This window comes from Ipomoea nil, unplaced genomic scaffold (genome assembly GCF_001879475.1).
Source record: "Ipomoea nil cultivar Tokyo-kokei standard unplaced genomic scaffold, Asagao_1.1 scaffold1617, whole genome shotgun sequence".
NCBI lineage: Eukaryota > Viridiplantae > Streptophyta > Magnoliopsida > Solanales > Convolvulaceae > Ipomoea > Ipomoea nil.
In genome coordinates, this window is record NW_017618045.1 from 908746 (window position 1) to 928064 (window position 19319).

The 19319-nt window shown below is 35.0% G+C and overlaps 3 protein-coding genes across 7 annotated transcripts; 1 reads left to right on the forward strand and 2 right to left on the reverse strand.

Annotated features, from left to right (window-relative positions):
- LOC109191154 (calmodulin-binding protein 60 A-like) lies at positions 1–14645 on the reverse strand. 4 transcript variants are annotated; one of them, XM_019341735.1, is made up of 9 exons: positions 14149–14210; positions 13520–13974; positions 13240–13400; positions 12569–13153; positions 11885–11886; positions 3457–3547; positions 3274–3345; positions 884–986; positions 1–411 (listed from the first exon to the last, which is right to left on the reverse strand). In XM_019341735.1, the coding sequence occupies exons 2-9, from the start codon at positions 13923–13925 to the stop codon at positions 338–340; spliced, it is 1494 nt and encodes a 497-aa protein (XP_019197280.1). In that variant the 5' UTR covers positions 13926–13974; positions 14149–14210; the 3' UTR covers positions 1–337. The 4 variants fall into 4 exon arrangements, with proteins under 4 accessions (XP_019197280.1, XP_019197278.1, XP_019197279.1 ...); XM_019341733.1 differs by having other exon boundaries at positions 13520–14195; XM_019341734.1 differs by lacking the exons at positions 1–411; positions 884–986 and adding an exon at positions 2754–3056 and having other exon boundaries at positions 13520–14234.
- Positions 4377–6940, forward strand: LOC109191155 (uncharacterized protein At5g50100, mitochondrial). The gene is made up of 8 exons (XM_019341737.1): positions 4377–4606; positions 4820–4959; positions 5110–5217; positions 5625–5681; positions 5815–5880; positions 5961–6021; positions 6467–6510; positions 6706–6940. The coding sequence occupies exons 1-8, from the start codon at positions 4471–4473 to the stop codon at positions 6742–6744; spliced, it is 651 nt and encodes a 216-aa protein (XP_019197282.1). The 5' UTR covers positions 4377–4470; the 3' UTR covers positions 6745–6940.
- Positions 6926–10277, reverse strand: LOC109191153 (calmodulin-binding protein 60 A-like). Of its 2 annotated transcripts, XM_019341732.1 has the most exons (8): positions 10083–10277; positions 9901–9985; positions 9654–9706; positions 9072–9568; positions 8768–8928; positions 8190–8381; positions 7775–8109; positions 6926–7741 (listed from the first exon to the last, which is right to left on the reverse strand). In XM_019341732.1, exons 1-8 carry the CDS (start codon positions 10178–10180, stop codon positions 7495–7497), a joined length of 1668 nt encoding a protein of 555 aa, XP_019197277.1. In that variant the 5' UTR covers positions 10181–10277; the 3' UTR covers positions 6926–7494. The 2 variants fall into 2 exon arrangements, with proteins under 2 accessions (XP_019197277.1, XP_019197276.1); XM_019341731.1 differs by having other exon boundaries at positions 6926–8109; positions 10083–10276.
- Positions 14646–19319: the final 4674 nt, after the last annotated feature.

Sequence of the window (19319 nt, forward strand, 5' to 3'; positions counted from 1 at the left end):
TGTACTGCATTGGGTATGTGGGAATGGATTGAACTGGTAAAAAAAATGGATCCATGGAGTTAATAACAAACACAATGGAATCAACATTTAGTCTTTTTGGGTTCAAAGAGCCACCCAACCTTATTTCTATTCTCACCTAGTTAAAACATGAGTTTCTTAAAAGGAAAAATTGGTGCATCAAGTTATCAGCTTTGCTATGAGCATACAGAGGAGGGGCCTTAAGCCACGAGTTTCTTGCACTAAATATTCAAACAGCAGCTGTTCCCTTGACTTATTCCCTATACGCTTCAGAGAATGAAGGGATTGCAAATATGCAGAATAGAATCATGAGCCACCACTATGAGCTTCCACTTTCCTTCTTCCTAGCTTCTTCCCTCATTACGGCTTTGACATAAATTTCATAACAACACCCTGAAAGTATTCAATCAAGAAAACTGGATTAATACATGCTCGTAAGACATTAAGAGTATCAACTATAATTAACAAAAGGTTTTCATAATACAGAGCTGGGCAACTAGTGTCCAAGAGCTCATGGAGTACAACTTGTAACACAATAGCCTCAGAACTTAATACTCGTGATCATTACATAAATATTTAATGACAAATACAACAGGGATTTCAAGTACATTTTATAGGGTTGATAGTAAAGTCATCTGTTAACAACAATCCTAAATCTTGAAGTCAATATATCTGGAGAAAAAATTTATTAGCAGAGGATAACAAACACTCATGTGATTTTAGAAGAAATCATCAGGACGATATCTTATACGGAGTATCTAATCCTCTGACTTTTACAAACTGATTCAATAGAATTTTAGCCAACAGGAAAATAAAAAAAAAAAAAAAAGAAATCACCCAATTTAAGGCAAAAACAATGAAGTACCTGCTACGACAACAACAGTGAGAACATCTCCCACCCTCTTGAGGGCTCGCACACCCTTTGTATTTGATTTAAAGCGTCTCAGTGACGAGTCGTCTGCTAGTAGCTGGCAAATAATAATTTTGGTTAATGATAACAGAACAATTGAGATGAAATTATACAACTCAACAGAGGAAAATGCTCCTTTTAAACGGTCATCCAATACATGCGTCCAATTGCAGCAGGCAACAATCAGTAAATAGCATTACTAGGTGCGATATGAAAGGGAAGCAAACAATTCTAATGCAAAGACTAGAATTGCTCAAGCAAATGTAATCCCAAGTGTCCAAGCTAAAAGGCCCACATCACACGTGAGAAATATGTCATGTATAAAAAAGGATATCAACGCTTTGGATGGATGAACTCCAAAGGCAAATTACTAATATTGAGTTTGTCTTTAAAAGAATTAAAATATACACTAAAGGTGAGGACTAAGGACTTGCTGGTTCTGATTATGTGTTTAATAAATGCTTTTCATGAAATGTATGCAAAAATGCTTTTGGTGCTTGCCTTTAGATGGAAAACCTCTATGGACAAGGTCATGTCTTTTTAGTGTATAATGTCATTTACCATCCTTCTTCTACCATTCTTATGTTATTTCTAGGTTAACAGAAACTAGAAAAGCATTACTATTCACTCCAGAAATGCACCACTTCTATTTTCATTTCATAACTAAAATTTCAAAGAACTTAGATTTACTAAGTTTCTACGTCAATGAGGTCAATCTCCCTCAACATATATAGAAGCCTTTAAGAACACAAGTTATCCTTGAAAAACACAGTTATAATGGAGCCAAACTTCCAAACTTATAGAAAAGGAGTTCTGGAGTATGGAGCCAAACTTCCAAACTTATAGAAAAGGAGTTCTGGAGTTGTTACTTGGTTGGGAGGAAATAACTAAAGACAAAAGTAAAAAAAATTGTAATACATAGAGTTTTACAAATTTTCCATTCCACGTTACCTACAGTAGTGCAAAACGACTTGATTATTTTATTTAACTTTTTCTAAATTATCAAATACAATGGTAAATCAACCCAGTGATTTATGAAAGACCCTGCACATCTCAAAAGGCTAAGAAGAGGTTGTTGGAGTATAGCATTTGCTGAGTTGCTAACAAATCCTTTTCTAAATTTCTTAACAGGAAAAGCAATGGCACAAATGCATGTGAACAATAACAAGTGCTAATAAAAGAACAGCCCTTGGTACACTTATGTGGAAAAATCAATGAAAACTATCATAATGTTTGAAAGAATGAAAATGGTTTTAACATAAAGTAATAAAACAAGAAGCCCACATTTCATCAATCTACTATTATACAACGTCAATTGGATTACAGAATGTTAATTAAATAGTGAATTATACAATCACCTTAATAGAAACAATCATTCATTCCGAATGATACTATCTTGTATATCAGGAAAACCAAATGACTTGCATATGTTTCTCAATACACAAAACACAAGTGGAAGACGAGAGAGAGAGAGATTTCCTCCACCTCCCCCTTCCTTCTCCACTGCCCAAAAAAATCTAGATCTGAAATAAAAATTGAACTAAGCACACTCCCAAGAACTCCCGGTCTCCCGCTAAGTGGGAAGTGCTTTAAAACTCCAAAATTCAGCCTAAGTCTATAAAGAGACTCACAGTTAGTGAAACTTCACATTCACATTTCCAAAGCATTATCTTAGCCAAAACAAAGAAACTAATTATGCTGCAGTGTGTAATACATATTTCTTCTCAATCTAAACCAAAATAATAAGTCTGTTGAGAAACTGAAAAAAAAATTGTTTTCCTGGTACCTTCGTTCGGTAGAAAAGATTAACTAGTGAAGTATATTCTTACAAGATATAAAATATAAGCAATAAGAAATAGTGAACTATATTCTTACAAGAGATGAACAGAAAAGAAATATGAACAATTGCTGAAAACTAAACAGAGTTCACCTCCAATCTTTCACTAAAAATTTCTCTTAAGATTCAGAAGTTATTCTCAGATTAACTAGCCTAATACTCAAATAAACACAGCTCAAAACCTCCACCAAAAAAAAAAAAAAAAAAAAAAAAAACTGTAAAAAAATGAATAGAATAAAATAAAATAAAAGGATTTATCGACCATCCAAGATTCAACCCCAGATCTTTCCTTTGTATTTAAGCAAATAGCATTAAATTTATTAATTAAGATCTGCCATTTATAACATATCAAGATATTTAAACTTTAGCTTATGATCTCCAAATTTATGACATATCAAACGGCTGATATCCACGTCAACATAAAAGCTATCAAAAGTAAATCAGATCCTTTCGAAATAACATCATCATCATCAATGCAAAGTCCGGGAAGAGGGAGGTAGGTACTCACAGCCTTCTCGCGAGCACCAGGTTCGATATGCAATCCACGTCTAGGCGCCACCAACGATGAATCATCAGCCTTCTGCAGTACGATTTTCGTAGAAAGACGAAGAAAATACACATTCAATCAAAACATCAACGACTCATTTACGAGCCTAATTGCCTATAGTATACACATACGCAAAGAGAGAACCTGTGAGTAAAGTCGGAGCTGAGAGAGAGCCGATTTGCCGACGGAGAACGCCATCTTTTCCGAACAAACCAAAACCCTTGACAGAAATGATCTAAAGAGTGGCGAACACAAAGAAAAGCTGAAAAAAGAATGCGAGAAAGAGAGAGTTGAACTTTCACATGTTTTATAAACTCGACCCAAATGTTTTATACATTTCACTTTAACCCCCGTTAATTTTGGACTAGTTTCTGACTTTCTGTGACCAGAAACGTCACCGTTTTGAAGAGTTTCACAAATATTTTATAAAATCGCCCCAAATTTTTATACATTTCACTTTAACCCCCGTTGGTTGTGGACTAGTTCCGATAATCAAACGTCACCGTTTAAAGAGTATTACAAATGCTTTAGAAAAAAAAAAAAAAACTAAAATGTGTCAAATAAGTCATTAGATTTATTATATTTTGCAATTAAGTCTTTGTATGCAATTGAACTATCAAATAAGTAAAATATGATAATTGAATTTTCTTTTTATTTCTTTTAATGTAATTTGAGTTAAAAATATTTTGATTTTTACTCCCAATTAATATGATAAATGAAAAGACAACTCTTAATACATACAATGTAAATAATATGATCGAATTCTACTGAAAAAAAATGAAAAAATATTTCAATTGTATATATATATTTTACTTGTTTAATGTCTCGATTTTATATATTTTTTTAAATTCAGTAACCCAACTTCACAAAAATAAAAAATTTAATGACTTATTTAATACTTTTTTAAATAATATTTTAAAAATTATTTTTCGAATTTCCAAACACAACCTTAACGGCTTAACCCCATTGTTTTAGGACTAGATTTGGACATTTGGTGAGCAGAAACGTCACCGTTTTGAAGAGTTTCACAAACCACAAAAAGGCGAGTCATTTTGATGAAAACGCTGGCGCCACGTAAACATGGAAAAACTAAAAGAACATTCTTAGTAGTAACGAACAATCTTAAACTGAATCAAACGCAAAGAAAAAAAGAAAGCAATGGCTCTGAGGTTGGGTGTTGGAAGGCAAGCAGCTTCTCTTCTCTCTGTTACACCAAGGACCAGATTTAGATCTCATGCCTTTGGGTTTCTTCCTCTTCTTCACTCCCCAATCCCAAGAATCCATAATCTTCCTGGTACTCTTTCATCCCTACCATTCATTCTAATATTTATGATGTGTAAATGAACAATTTTTCTGTTTTCATATTCTGGGTCTGTTTGTATTTCATCCATGCCCAAACAACTTGTGGACTATACTCAGAATAGAATGTTTCCTGTTTCTGAGAATCATAAAGGGTATTGCATTGATTGTGCAATTGTTTTACTATGTTGTATATATGTAATTTCAGAATCAAGATTTTCAGTTAGGGCTACAAGTGGAACAACTGTGGATGCTGTGGCTCCCAAGAAGGAGAATGAAGATCAATCTTCAAAGAATTGGAAAATTAAGATGCTTTATGATGGGGAGTGCCCCCTTTGTATGCGTGAGGTCTCTCTATCTCTCTCTCTCTATACAATTCCCAGTTTTCATTTTTGTTTTTCCTTCCTATGTAAATGTTCTGTTCTGTTTCTTGGTTGATTTGTTAGCTGACGATGGGCGAATGAAACTCATGTTTCATATGATGGATGGTGTTGTTAGGTTGATATGCTTAGAGAGAGAAACCGAAGTTATGGAACGATCAAATTTGTTGATATAAGCTCAGATGAATATCTCCCAGAGGAGAATCAAGGCCTTGATTATGAAACAGTACGTTCCTCGCTATATCTATAAAGTTTCAGTGTCATAGAAATGAAGTTTCTGAACTATCGGATCTTTCAGCTTCACCTGTTGATGCGTTGGCATTGCAACAAATTTCATAGCAACAAAATCCGAAAATGAAACTAATCAATCAAAGCTAGTATCTTTAGTATGATTGTAATGTCAAACTCATCATGTTTCGATGACCAACTAAGAGTAGCATTTTGATTTCTCGAGTTCTTGAGAGCAAAAAAAATGATATTTTGCCCACAAAGGGCGAAATTCCCTTACCCCCAGGGTCCCCACACCATGCCCCGACAGGATAAGTGGGGTAAATCACGGCGACTTAGCGGTCCATTAGGTGGGAGGACCAGTGCCGGGTAGCAAAAATGATATTTTGGTACCAACTGTTTCAGGTTATGGGAAGAATACATGCAATTTTATCCGACGGCACTGTTGTTACAGATATTGAGGTACGTCCTTTTAAGATACTCAAACAGTTTCGAGATACATGTGAAATTATACGTGAGTTGTTTATACTTGACAGTTACATGCCTAAAGTTTCACGATTTAGAATAACGTTTGACACCATTGGTAATGTTTTAGGCATTTAGAAAACTATATGAAGCAGTTGATTTAGGATGGGTCTACGCGATTACCAAATACGAGCCTGTAAGTCCTTACAACGTTTGGTTCAATGTAAGAATGGCTTACTGATTTTCATTGAGATGCTGATTATTGGCATTTGGCAGGTTGCAACCATTGCAGATGCTGTTTATGGCGTTTGGGCTAAATATCGCCTTCAAATTACAGGTCCACCTATACTAGTTTCTTTTCGAATGTATTAAGCTCCATTAAGTTCATTCCAATGTTTGGACATGGTCTTCAGCTTATCACATTAGACTATTAGATTACGTATCATTGTCTAACATTATTGGATATTTATCTCGCATAAAGACAGGTAGGCGTGTTTCTATATAGAAGTGCAAGGCTATAGAAGGCGCTAAACGCTAGTCAAGCGGCCGGAGGGGTGCCTAGCGCCTAGGCGGCCGAGTAAAATAACAATAATAATAAGGTGTAGCCGCCCTAAACCTTTAAAATAATATATCGAGTTGGCTGAGTAGGGCGCCTAGTCAGCCGACTGACTAAAAGGTGCCTAGGGGAGCCTAGCGTCTAGTCGACACCTAGGCCAATTTTTACAACACTACAGAAGTGTATGCGTTTTGATATACATTCACTTAATTATCTCTCATTATAGGTCGACCGCCTCTAGAGGAAGTTTTGGAGGCGCGGAGGAAGAAGGTAAGAAAACACAACTGCATTTAAAATCTTCATTGATCATTATGTGTTCTTAAGTACAAAATAAGTTGCAGAACAGCAAGTACTTTGTGGTTTGATGACATCACTCTAGTCCTTCCAAACGAAAGGTTAGATTGTAGTCACACACACACACACACAAAGTTGATCTGACACAACTGTTCATTTCTATCACAACAGGAGGAACTATGTAAGGACAGCAAGAGCTGCAAGATGTAAACATTTTAGGCATCCTGAACTGCAGAAAATTAAAGTCTTATGTTTTTACCTGTATTTCATGTGTAGAATGTGTCCCAATGTACAAGATACCACACTTTGTTTTTCTCGGTACCTTTAGCACAAATTACATGTAATAATGTACATATGGCTATAGACTGAATATCTGAGAAAATATATGATCTTTCTGTGTCTTAAAGACTAGCAAATGATTTATTTTTTATTAACCTTATTTCCACCAGCAAAAATGCAGACATACAATGGCTAAACTCACATTTGATAAACAAGAAGAGAAAGAGAATCATACATATGACTTCCAGAGCCCCAGGAACACAACACGGAATGAGTTCTTCCCATTTAAACCACACCTAAGGTTGGTTCACGAAACGAGTAGAACTACACTGACAAGCTAAGCCATGTTTTCAGCATCCTCCTATCATGGTTTCAACAATCCTTGCTTGAACCCATCTTCTCCTCTTGAATCGCATGCTTAAACACCTCTTGCAGAATCACCAAGAAATGATTGGAACTTGATATAACCACAAAGCAAATCGATGGCAGAAAGAGTGATAACCAGTAGGTAAATACAAATGCATTGTCGAGGAATAATCAGGGTAATATGTGAAACATACAGGACCATCAGATGAGGAGCAGAGTAGCGATAATCGTACCAATTTCAGACAATCAAGTGCGTAACGTCCAATCACCAACGAGCTGAGAAGCGAGAAGCCAAGTTTGGTTTTAGCCATGGAGTCATTTTATGGCATGATCTTGATCAAAAGATTTTAGCCTCTTCTGGGCATGATTATTTGGCAATCCCAAAGGTTTACCGCCTCTTTTCCTTTTAGACGACTTCACAACATCGAACACCATTCTCCAACGATTCAATGCAAGCTCTTTACGGTACACCATTCTCAAACGCTTCAGTGCATGCACTTTAAGGAACACCATTCTCAAACGCTTCCGTGCGTCCACTTTTTGGAAAGAACCATCCAGTGGGGGTATGAACACAGAACTGTTTGCAGAACTTTGCTGATTAGCAACTAACCCAAAAGTAGTGGTGTGTCCAACCATTAAGCCATTCCACATATCCCAATAAGAATTATGAGATGGACTGCGAATTGGAGAATCAGAGAGCTCATCATTATTATGGCTCGTAGAACCAAAATCTTGCCCACTATGTGCAACGTGCTGCAAAGTGGCTTCGTGTGGGCTGTAACTATGATTTATTACTTCCCTATCATTATGGCACTCCATGGCCATAGAATCTGAAGGGCCCAGATGTTGAATGAACGAATTCTCATCACCGAATGTGACTATATCTTCCCAGTGCCTGCACGCAGATTCCTTCAACTTGAGAGCGTTATCCTGTATTGATTGCCAAGCGCAAACAGTTAAATATAGCGCAGAAAGAAAAGAAGGAAGTCATAACAAGTAGAATAGCATGCCTGTTCATCCATGGATAACTCTTCTGTTCTTCTGTACCGGCCTTGTAGAACAAGTCCAAGCACTTCTCCAAAAAGGTCAAAAACCACCCCGGTATCTTGAGAATCAGCATACCAATACACCCTTTCATCAATTTTGCATCTTCGAGCATGGTTCACCGTCTCCATCCAACGTTTTGGTGCTATTTTTAGTATCTGTAGATATTGCAGAGGTTTGAAGGCTTAGGATTGTAAGCAGGGAGAAACGTCAAAATTTCAAAACTTGCAACACCTCGTTACTATGTTGGACAACATTAATTTTCTTATTGTCTGAAACATACCTTTTGGTTTTGAGCTCTAAATTAATGAGGCACAGAATCTTCATTTTCCAGTAAGAGTTGGAAATTTTCAAAACAGAAAAACAGCCAAAGAAAACAGAAAAGGGATGTACTAAAACACATGAGCATAATATCACCATCCCATTGATTCAGCAAATTGTTAGAAGCAGATTATATATTCCTTTGAGCTATAAAAAAACATGTTTATATATGAAAAAGCATTTTAACAGAGTGAGCTCAAAGGAAAGAGAGGAAAACAATTACTTCTTTAAGCTGCTCAGAGTCTCTGAGGAGTCGAACAAGGAACTTCTCAACAGTTTCAACTTGTTTCTCCTTTAAGCGATCATAAATTTTACCCTTTCTGTCAATATTTTTTAATTGCCATACATCATCGGATAAATCTGGGAACTCATGCTTCTTGTACACTGCAATCAACAGGCAATAGTTACCTTTAAATCACATTAATTAGTTATCCTCATCTTCTTGCGTTTATCTTGTTCAATTCAGGCAAGAACGAACAGAGATGTTAGAGTCACTATTTTGTATACTGTTTTTATTTCATACTTACATTGGACACGGCTATCCTTCACCGTGAAGGATTTCGTTTTTGCTTCTTTTACTACAGTTCCACTGGATGCACCGACAACTCTTGCTCCCAGCATGTACTTGCAGTTACTTGTCCAATCTGAGCACTGCCTGAACTTAACATTTTGCAAAATTCCAACGCCTTTATTCAGCTTCAAGCGCACATTTCCTTGAAGAAGAGATTTGTTAGCATTATTCACTCGTTTAATAGATTCGTTGAACACTTGAGATGTCCAGTTATCTTCAACAGCATCATCCAACTCCCCTTGAAGAGCAACAATTTCTATCTCTGCAGAGGCCTCACTCCCGGTTTCAATGACCTTTTCGGTAAGGTCATCGAGTAAAGCCACGTTTAGAACACTGCCTCCTTCACCCTTGATTTCCTTGCCTGTGAGGACAAGATCAGAAACCATTTGCAGAAACTTTAGCTTCAGGCGCCTTGGAATTGGATTGGAAGTGTGACTTCCATTCTCGGGATTCCTGAGACCAAAAATTCATCTAATGGTTTGAGAGAAAGCTCAATAATGATATGAAATCCTAGTCAGCTAGCCCAGAGTGTCATTACCCTTTAAAACTACGCATAAGATTCAACTGTGCCTCTTCAAGTTCCTTCCTTACCTGGAAAAATGATACAACCAGTGGAGTCAATAGTTAGCGAATAATATAACGGACCCTCCCTAGTCCACTATGCTTTGGGTTGTGAGCAGCAACAGGGGTGCAAATGTTCACCACAGCAATAAAGAATGTTCACTCAAATCAAAGGTATACCAATTTGTTACAAAATTTGTGGTTGGCAAGATAAGTAGACTTACAACTCTACGGACCAAGTCCGCCATGGTCGGCTCCAAAACGCGGTTAATGGTACGAATCGCCAACACTTCAATAACCTTTTCTAGCCTGCTTACAAAGAGATTGAACCAAACACAAAGAAATGTGAGGATAAAAAAAAAACAAAAACAAAAAATCTTATGGGGAGAGGTCGGGGTTGACTTACTTAGCTATATTCAAAAGTCCACCATCATCTGAGCCGCCGGTTTGTGCCAGTGATCCGAGGTTCAGGAGTTCCTCCGACTGCATAACGACGCTGGACATGGTGGTCGGTAGTGAATTGAAGCTTTTCTGGGCGCAGTTAGTTGTGGAACTGAGACAAAACCAAAGATTTTGAAAACAACTAACTGCAAAGATAAGGAAACTCCCTCCTCGGCTTCGTTCTTTTATAGTGTAGATCGGTCCCACGCCAATGCGTGTTCTTAGTAAGACAATTTGCACTTTGCAACACTCTTCAACACTCTTCAACACTACTCTTGTGGTTGTCCGCCTCAATTTCGCCTCTGTCCAACTATATCATTTCTTGATAACTAATAACTAATCAAACTAACACATGATTGGTTGATTTTCAAGTTAAAACTCAGCCGTTATCACTCTACTACTTTGTGATGTTTGGTAAATAGATGTTAGCTGATTCGGTCAGTGGATTTAGCATTAGCGGATTGCAAAAAGATGTTTGGTAAATTAGTTGTTAATTGATAGCTAATTACATGCAAAATAACTTTCTTAAAAAATTTATGGAAAAAAACCGTTACAAAAAGTTAATTAATCGTTTTCAAAAAAAAATAAAATTAATCAAACACTAATATTGGTTAATTAATCAAACACTTACAGGGCGTTTAGTTGGGGAGGGGGAATTACGTGGGAAAGGATTTGCAATTCCATGAGAGATGAATTATTGGAAATAAAGTGGAAATTTAAATTTCAATGTTTGGATGACAGGAATAGAATTACTGGGAATTTCAATTCCAATATTTGGTATACATGGAATTGAAAGGGAATAAATAGTATAAAGTCCAAAATGTCCATTGTTGATGTCAATCATTAATTTTAAGTTAAAAAAGTGAGGGGTAATTTTGACTCATCACTATCTTTTTTTCTTCCTAAAATTCCAGGGGGACATGGGATTTTAATTCCATAAAAATGGGGGAATTGCAATTCCTTTCAACCAAACAAGGGAATTTTGTGGCATTTGAAATTAGGTGAGAATTAAGTGGAAACGGAATTTAAAATCCCTTCAACCAAACGCCCTGTTATATTTGTTATATTTAAAAATTTTACTCAAAAGCTAAGAGGAATCATCAGTATTAGATGGATTCAGAGATAATTCGCTAGTTTAAGTCCAGCTCGTAACAAAAATTTATTTTGCTTTTTTAATACATGGGGAGAGTTGAAAATTCATAAATCTCCCTCTCTTTTGCATATTTCGATAATACTATGTTACTTGCAAACCCATTTGAGAACTTTGGTGCCTCTCATACACCGAATGATTACTTCTAAATCACTCTCAACGATGACTCGAGAAAAGCTAGGCGGATGATGACTTGGTAAAAGCTGCTACTCAAGGCCGTATAAAGAACATCTATAACGTTTTTTCAATATATTAATAATATTTACAAATCTGCAAATCTAACAAAAGCCAATAAAATTAAAGCTCAAAAATTAAAAAATGTTGGTGTAATTGTTTTTTGAAAGGAGCTTGTTTTTAATTTGCAGGAGCTCCTCAATTTTCTTCTCTCTTTTTCCTCCACATCAACATTGACCCTACAAAAACTCCAAAAAAATCATTGATATATAGTGATGTTGTTAGAGAGCTCTGATTAATTTTAAGACTGCCAATTCATCTGGTTCAAAAAGTTCACGCAGACCAGTCATGCAAATGGAAGACAGCAAATAACTCAAATTTTGAAGATCTCAGTATCTCACTGTAAATGTGCTTATAAAAACTGTTAGGATCAAGAACTGTACTTCTTTATTTCATTATACCTGCATAACAGTCAGTGCTACTTTTTCGAATGACAGAGTATTGGACTTGACTCTTCATACCTCCGCCCAACAAAATCTATCGATGATTTGAATTTTAAAGGGGGAAGAGAAATTAAGCATATCAAAACCTGACTGTGACTATCTGGTGCAAATTAAAGGAACCATTGTCTATTTGTGTGTAGTGTTCACTAATCCAATTAAGCTAGCACACAAAAAGCTAGGTAACCCTGCAAAACCGAGAACTATCACCCATGTTAATCACCCAAATCACAAACCTTTTAACCAACATTACATGCCATGCTACTCAAGATTAATTTCAAGGAACATATATACAAAACAGGAGAAGTGAAACCACAAAACACAATGTATGCTTCGAGACGTATATATATATATCACAACCTAGTGCTTTGAAGCAATATAATTTCCATACTTGGGTAGTGCTCCCTAGCTAGCTCCAATAATCTAACAAGTCGCAAAACATGCTAAAAGGGAAACTTACACGATCAGCTAGGGGACCCTTTTTTTAATTTGGAAGCTTATTAATTAGCACAATCTTCGCTTCTTTGCAACGTGCAATGTGATAGCCTTCATCAGTAAGAACCATCTTACCAAGCTAAACATTTTTGCCCAACCAATGCTGCGGCATTTGGGAATAGCAGCAGCAACTCGAAGAGAGTTGTTCGTACCATTAATGAGGTTTCCCGGGTCAGAATTCAAATCTTCGTTATGCTGCATCTGATGATGGCAAGTCGAAGAACTTGGACCTGCATCAGTAAGAGTGAGGGAATGAATTGCGTTGCCCAGCATGTATTCATTAACCATATCAGACCATAATTCAGCTTCCAAGTTATTGGGGGAAGCAAATCGCTGTTCAACACGTGAGTTCTGCTCAGAGTTCTCGAGGATATCATCACAACTTAACAACTTAAAAATTTTACTCAAAAGCCTAGAGGAATCATCATCAGTATCAGATGGATTCAGAGCTTTTAAACTAGCAATTGCATCAGACAAAATGTCTGCAGCACTAGTTGGTGACAATTCATTTCCAGAACCAAAAATCCTCAATTCTCTCTGCATATCTTGGGAAAGGTCATCGGGCTGAGAACTCAGAACGCTTAAGACATCATTGTTCTTGTCATGTTCCATTAAGACGCAAGGATTAATGGAAGAGCACGAAGCGCCATTCAGCTCGCATGTCAGGGCATGATCTAAAGTGGCTTCCCACTTGGCATTTGACATATTTCCGAGTACCTGTAGACATACCAATAAAACAAAACACCTCATGCATGGTTTTTTAATAATGTTTCAATTCTTAACTATAAGTTAATAATTCTTACATCTCGTAGTGTTTCACGATCCTTCCGGAATTCAACTACAAAATCCTTCACAGTGACAATTTTCTCTTTAACCAAACTCTTGTGGAAAGCACCTTCTTTGCCAATGTTTTTTAGCCGCCACACTTCATCAGTTGGTGATGGGGGATAACGCTTCTTCGATTCTACAAATGAAAGCCAATGCAAAAGACCATAGAAAACCAAGCACACCACACAAAAAGTAGTGTTTAAAACATTTTTTTTTCTATGCTAACTACATAAGATAAACTAAAATACTACTTACTTGAACGCTGATCCTTGACAACAAAGGGCTCTGTCACCGCCTCTCGAATTCTAATGCCATTGGGTTGATGAACAAACCTTGCTCCTAGCCTGAACTTGCCTTTTCTCATCCATTTCCTTGTGTGTTTGAATTTAATCCCATACACAGGTGCATTGCCTTCTTTCATTTCCAAGTATGGGTTTTCGCCCAGCAATGATGTTCTTCCATCTTCACCTACCACAATTTTGGTGTCAAAATCTTCAAAGCTGGGGTCGAAATTTCCCTCAACCGGAACAATTTCAAGTTTCCCCGAGGTCCCAGCTCCATGTCTGACTACATCCCCCGTAGCACCATCAACTAATGCTACTTCTAAACTCCCATCCCCTTTCGCAACAATCCGTTCTCCAGTAAAAACCACCGCAGGCATTTCTTGCGAGAACTTCAATTGTAAACTTCTTGATGCAGCTCTATTATGTCTGCTATTGTTGTAAATAAACATGCAAACACATGATGATCGAGTAGCATCTATCTAAAATTACTATAAAACGTAAAGCTTTCCATGTCGTGAAAAGAAATTGAATAAGACTGTCTCATCTCCCACTGTGAATCTTACAACAATAACTATACATAAATTTTAGATTGATTGTTACCTCCTGAGAGCAGTTAAAGTCGTTTCCAGCACACCATAAAGTTTCACCTGTAAATAACAAATTTTCAATATATACAGACTTGTAAACAATCAATCAAGGCAGGAGCTGCAATTTATGCTTGTTTTACTAAATTAGGTATAAAAAAAAAAAAAAATTGAGAAAAGTTCAGTAACAAATCTTCACTAGCAAAGACAAAATCCACTTTATGGTTTATGCGACTGCATCTTTCTTCACAAAGTTGAGGAACTTTTCAGAGTCTATGAGCACCCAGGAGCAAATCTTATAAACTAAATGAGTGATTTGGGAAAAGAAATCATAGCTAGTAATGAAGTCGCAATTTTATTTTCTATTACTCTCGCATTTTCGAGAGGTAGAGTGCTGGACCTTTATCCAACAATTCCCCCCAACACTTACAACCACATTTTCAAAAAGCAGGCCGGGTGTTAGACTTGGCTTTTCAGGCCTCTTCCAACAATCTCCGGCCAGACCTCCGTCCAGCAATCTCCTAGCCACCTAATAAAGGGTGTTGGACTTATCCTTCAGGCCTCTAACAAACAATCCCCAACCACTTGGTGTTGGACTTGGCTCGTCAGACCTTAACCACCTAATGATGGACTTGGCCTTCACCGGCCTCCGCCCAACAGTTTACCCAGCCAGGACCTACCGCTACATTTTCAAGAGGCAAGGTGTTGGATCTGGCCCTTCAGACCTCCGCCCAACAATCCCTAGCCACTTGGTGCTGGACTTAGCTCCTTAGGCCTTGACCCAACAATCCCCTAGTCACCTATTGCTGGACTTGGCCTTTATCGGCCTCCGCCCAACAGTTCCCCCAGCACCTACCGCTACATTTTCAAGAGGCAAGGTGTTGGATCTAGCCCTTCAGGCCTCCGCCCAACAATTCCTAGCCACTTGGTGCTTGACTTGGCCTCTTAGGCCTAGATCCAACAATCTCCTAGCAACCTAATACTGGACTTGGCCTTCCGTCCAACCCAAAGAAACTGTAATTACTTCAAATAAACAGAGATCAGAACAAAACATGTTGAAAAATCACAAATTGTGTTATTGTGCTGGTGAAGTATAATTGCACAGGCAAGCAAAGATAAGCTTGGGTAGTTTAATTAATTAGTTCAAAATTAATAATACTGGTAAAATCTGCACTCACAATCATCCTCAGCTTACAAACACCCACCATATCCCTAACCGCCCTGCATCACAATTCACAATTCACAAACCATTACAAGTCAACCACCAAGTCAACCCATATATATGTAAAAATTGTAAAATAAAATAAAATAAAATAAAAACAGCCTATATATTGGTGCTCCTTAAATTAGCTCTAGATTCAATATCTTGAGCATATATACTATTATAGCTCACAGCATGCATGCATAGAGAATGGGACTACTGGGGGTTGCTATTATTGGTAAGAAATTTAAAGACTCTAAAGCATATATATATGAAAATTAAAGAAAGCCCACCTCCTAAAATGATGAGAATCTGAAGAGCTGTGGGGATTAGAGAATGTTGGAGAATCCCCATGATTACTGGGGTGAACTTGTGACATTTGATGGCCTTTTTTGTTTGATTGCAGTTGCTGAAGCTTTCTTGATTTAGCATATTTATAGCGGGAGCTGATGATGTGCTTTCATTTCATGCACGCGTAAATGGTGCAGTTTACTATTTTAGGCCTTCCACACATTGCGCGTTACGCTGGGGGATTGTAATCTATACTATATATAAAAACAAAATCCTGAAATTTTAACTTCCCGTCCAATTCTTAAAAAATCTCTCTTCCCAATAAAATATATTGATTTCTACTTTTCCATTCGTACAATAATTCTGGGTAAAAATTCTATTTTAAAATTTTAAAATAGTGTAGTGCAATTCTCTTTGCACATCTAATCTATACTATATATAAAAACAAAATCCCGCCCAATTACTAAAAAATCTCTCTTCCCAATAAAATATATTAATTTCTACTTTCCCATTCGTATAATAATTCTGGGTAAAAAGTCTATTCTTAATTTATAAAATAGTGTAATACAATTCTCTTTGCACATCTAATCTATAATATCTATAATCTATAATATATATAAAAACAAAATCCTGAAATTTTAACTTCCCACCCAATTCCTAAAAAATCTCTCTTCCCAATAAAATATATTGATTTCTACTTTCTCATTCGTACAATAATTCAGGGTAAATATTATATTCTAAAATTATAAAATATTGTAATACAATTCTCTTTGCACTTCTAATCTATACTATATATAAAAACAAAATTCTGAAATTTTAACGTACCGCCCAAATCCTAAAAAATCTCTCTTCCCAATAAAATGTATTGATTTCTACTTTCCCATTCGTACAATAATTCTGGGTAAAAATTTTATTCTAAAATTATAAAATAGTGTAATACAATTGTCTTTGCACATCTAATCTATACTATATATAAAAACAAAATCCTAAAATTTTAACTTCCCGCCCAATTCCTAAAAAATCTCTCTTCCCAATAAAATATATTGATTTCTACTTTTCCATTCGGACAATAATTCTGGGTAAAAATTCTATTCTAAAATTATAAAATAGTGAAATACAATTCTCTTTGCACATCTAATCTATACTATATATAAAAACAAAATCCTGAAAGTTTAACTTCCCGCCCAATTCCTAAAAAATCTCTCTTCCCAATAAAATATATTGAAATCTACTTTCCCATTTGTACAATAATTCTGGGTAAAAATTCTATTCTAAAATTTGAAAATAGTGTAATTCAATTCTCTTTGCACGTTTAATCTATACTATATATAAAAACAAAATCCTGAAATTTTAACTTCCCGCCCAATTCCTAAACAATCTCTCTTCCCAATAAAATATATTGAATTCTACTTTCCCATTCGTACAATAATTTTAGGTAAAAATTCTATTCAAAAATTCTAAAATAGTGTAATACAATTCTCTTTGCACATCTAATCTATACTATATATAAAAACAAAATCCTGAAATTTTAACTTTCCGCCCAATTCCTAAAAAATCTCTATTCCCAATAAAATATATTGATTTCTACTTTCCCATTCGTACAATAAATTCTGGGTAAATATTCAATACTAAAATTATAAAATAGTGTAATACAATTCTCTTTGCACATCTAATCTATACTATATATAAAAACAAAATCCTGAAATTTTAACTTCCCGCCCAATTCCTAAAAAATCTATCTTCCCAATAAAATATATTGATTTCTACTTTCTCATTCGAACAATAATTCTGGGTAAAAATTCTATTCTAAAATTATAAAATAGTGAAATACAATTCTCTTTGCACATCTAATCTATACTATATATAAAAACAAAATCCTGAAAGTTTAACTTTCCGCCTAATTCCTAAAAAATCTCTCTTCCTAATAAAATATATTGATTTCTACTTTCCCATTCGTACAATAATTCTGGGTAAAAATTCTATACTAAAATTATAAAATAGTGTAATACAATTCTCTTTGCACATCTAATCTATACTATATATAAAAACAAAATCCTGAAATTTTAACTTCCCACCCAATTCCTAAAAAATCTCTCTTCCCAATAAAATATATTGATTTCTATTTTCCCATGCGTACAATAAATTCTGGGTAAAAATTCTATTCTAAAATTTTAAAATAGTGTAATACAATTCTCTTTGCACGTTTAATCTATACTATATATAAAAACAAAATCCTGAAAGTTTAACTTCCCGCCCAATTCCTAAAAAATCTCTCTTCCCAATAAAATATATTGATTTCTACTTTCCCAGTCGTATAATAATTCTGGGTAAAAAGTCTATTTTTAATTTATAAAATAGTGTAATACAATTCTCTTTGCACATCTAATCTATATTATCTATAATATATATAAAAACAAAATCCTGAAATTTTAACTTCCCACCCAATTCCTAAAAAATCTCTCTTCCCAATAAAATATATTGATTTCTACTTTCTCATTCGTACAATAATTCAGGGTAAATATTATATTCTAAAATTATAAAATTGTGTAATACAATTCTCTTTTTACTTCTAATCTATACTATATATAAAAACAAAATTCTGAAATTTTAACGTACCGCCCAAATCCTAAAAAATCTCTCTTCCCAATAAAATGTATTGATTTCTACTTTCCCATTCGTACAATAATTCTGGGTAAAAATTTTATTCTAAAATTATAAAATAGTGTAATACAATTGTCTTTGCACATCTAATCTATACTATATATAAAAACAAAATCCTGAAATTTTAAATTCCCGCCCAATTCCTAAAAAATCTCTCTTCCCAATAAAATATATTGATTTCTACTTTTCCATTCGGACAATAATTCTGGGTAAAAATTCTATTCTAAAATTATAAAATAGTGAAATACAATTCTCTTTGCACATCTAATCTATACTATATATAAAAACAAAATCCTGAAAGTTTAACTTCCCGCCCAATTCCTAAAAAATCTCTCTTCCCAATAAAATATATTGAAATCTACTTTCCCATTTGTACAATAATTCTGGGTAAAAATTCTATTCTAAAATTTGAAAATAGTGTAATTCAATTCTCTTTGCACGTTTAATCTATACTATATATAAAAACAAAATCCTAAAATTTTAACTTCCCGCCCAATTCCTAAACAATCTCTCTTCCCAATAAAATATATTGAATTCTACTTTCCCATTCGTACAATAATTTTAGGTAAAAATTCTATTCAAAAATTCTAAAATAGTGTAATACAATTCTCTTTGCACATCTAATCTATACTATATATAAAAACAAAATCCTGAAATTTTAACTTTCCGCCCAATTCCTAAAAAATCTCTATTCCCAATAAAATATATTGATTTCTACTTTCACATTCGTACAATAAATTCTGGGTAAATATTCAATACTAAAATTATAAAATAGTGTAATACAATTCTCTTTGCACATCTAATCAATACTATATATAAAAACAAAATCCTGAAATTTTAACTTCCCGCCCAATTCCTAAAAAATCTATCTTCCCAATAAAATATATTGATTTCTACTTTCTCATTCGAACAATAATTCTGGGTAAAAATTCTATTCTAAAATTATAAAATAGTGAAATACAATTCTCTTTGCACATCTAATCTATACTATATATAAAAACAAAATCCTGAAAGTTTAACTTTCCGCCTAATTC

Coding starts and splice junctions, on each gene's coding strand:
- LOC109191154 (XM_019341733.1), bottom strand. CDS start 13,997: ATGTTTATTTACAACAATAGCAGACATAATAGAGCTGCATCAAGAAGT. Junction 13,401..13,519: donor TGTCAAGGATCAGCGTTCAA/GTAAGTAGTATT, acceptor TTTCATTTGTAG/AATCGAAGAAGCGTTATCCC. Junction 3,346..3,456: donor AGCTCCGACTTTACTCACAG/GTTCTCTCTTTG, acceptor ATCGTACTGCAG/AAGGCTGATGATTCATCGTT.
- LOC109191155 (XM_019341737.1), top strand. CDS start 4,471: ATGGCTCTGAGGTTGGGTGTTGGAAGGCAAGCAGCTTCTCTTCTCTCT. Junction 5,682..5,814: donor CTGTTGTTACAGATATTGAG/GTACGTCCTTTT, acceptor GTAATGTTTTAG/GCATTTAGAAAACTATATGA. Junction 6,022..6,466: donor ATATCGCCTTCAAATTACAG/GTCCACCTATAC, acceptor CTCTCATTATAG/GTCGACCGCCTCTAGAGGAA.
- LOC109191153 (XM_019341731.1), bottom strand. CDS start 10,180: ATGTCCAGCGTCGTTATGCAGTCGGAGGAACTCCTGAACCTCGGATCA. Junction 9,569..9,653: donor CTTATGCGTAGTTTTAAAGG/GTAATGACACTC, acceptor TTTTGGTCTCAG/GAATCCCGAGAATGGAAGTC. Junction 8,382..8,767: donor ACTCTGAGCAGCTTAAAGAA/GTAATTGTTTTC, acceptor CAATATCTACAG/ATACTAAAAATAGCACCAAA.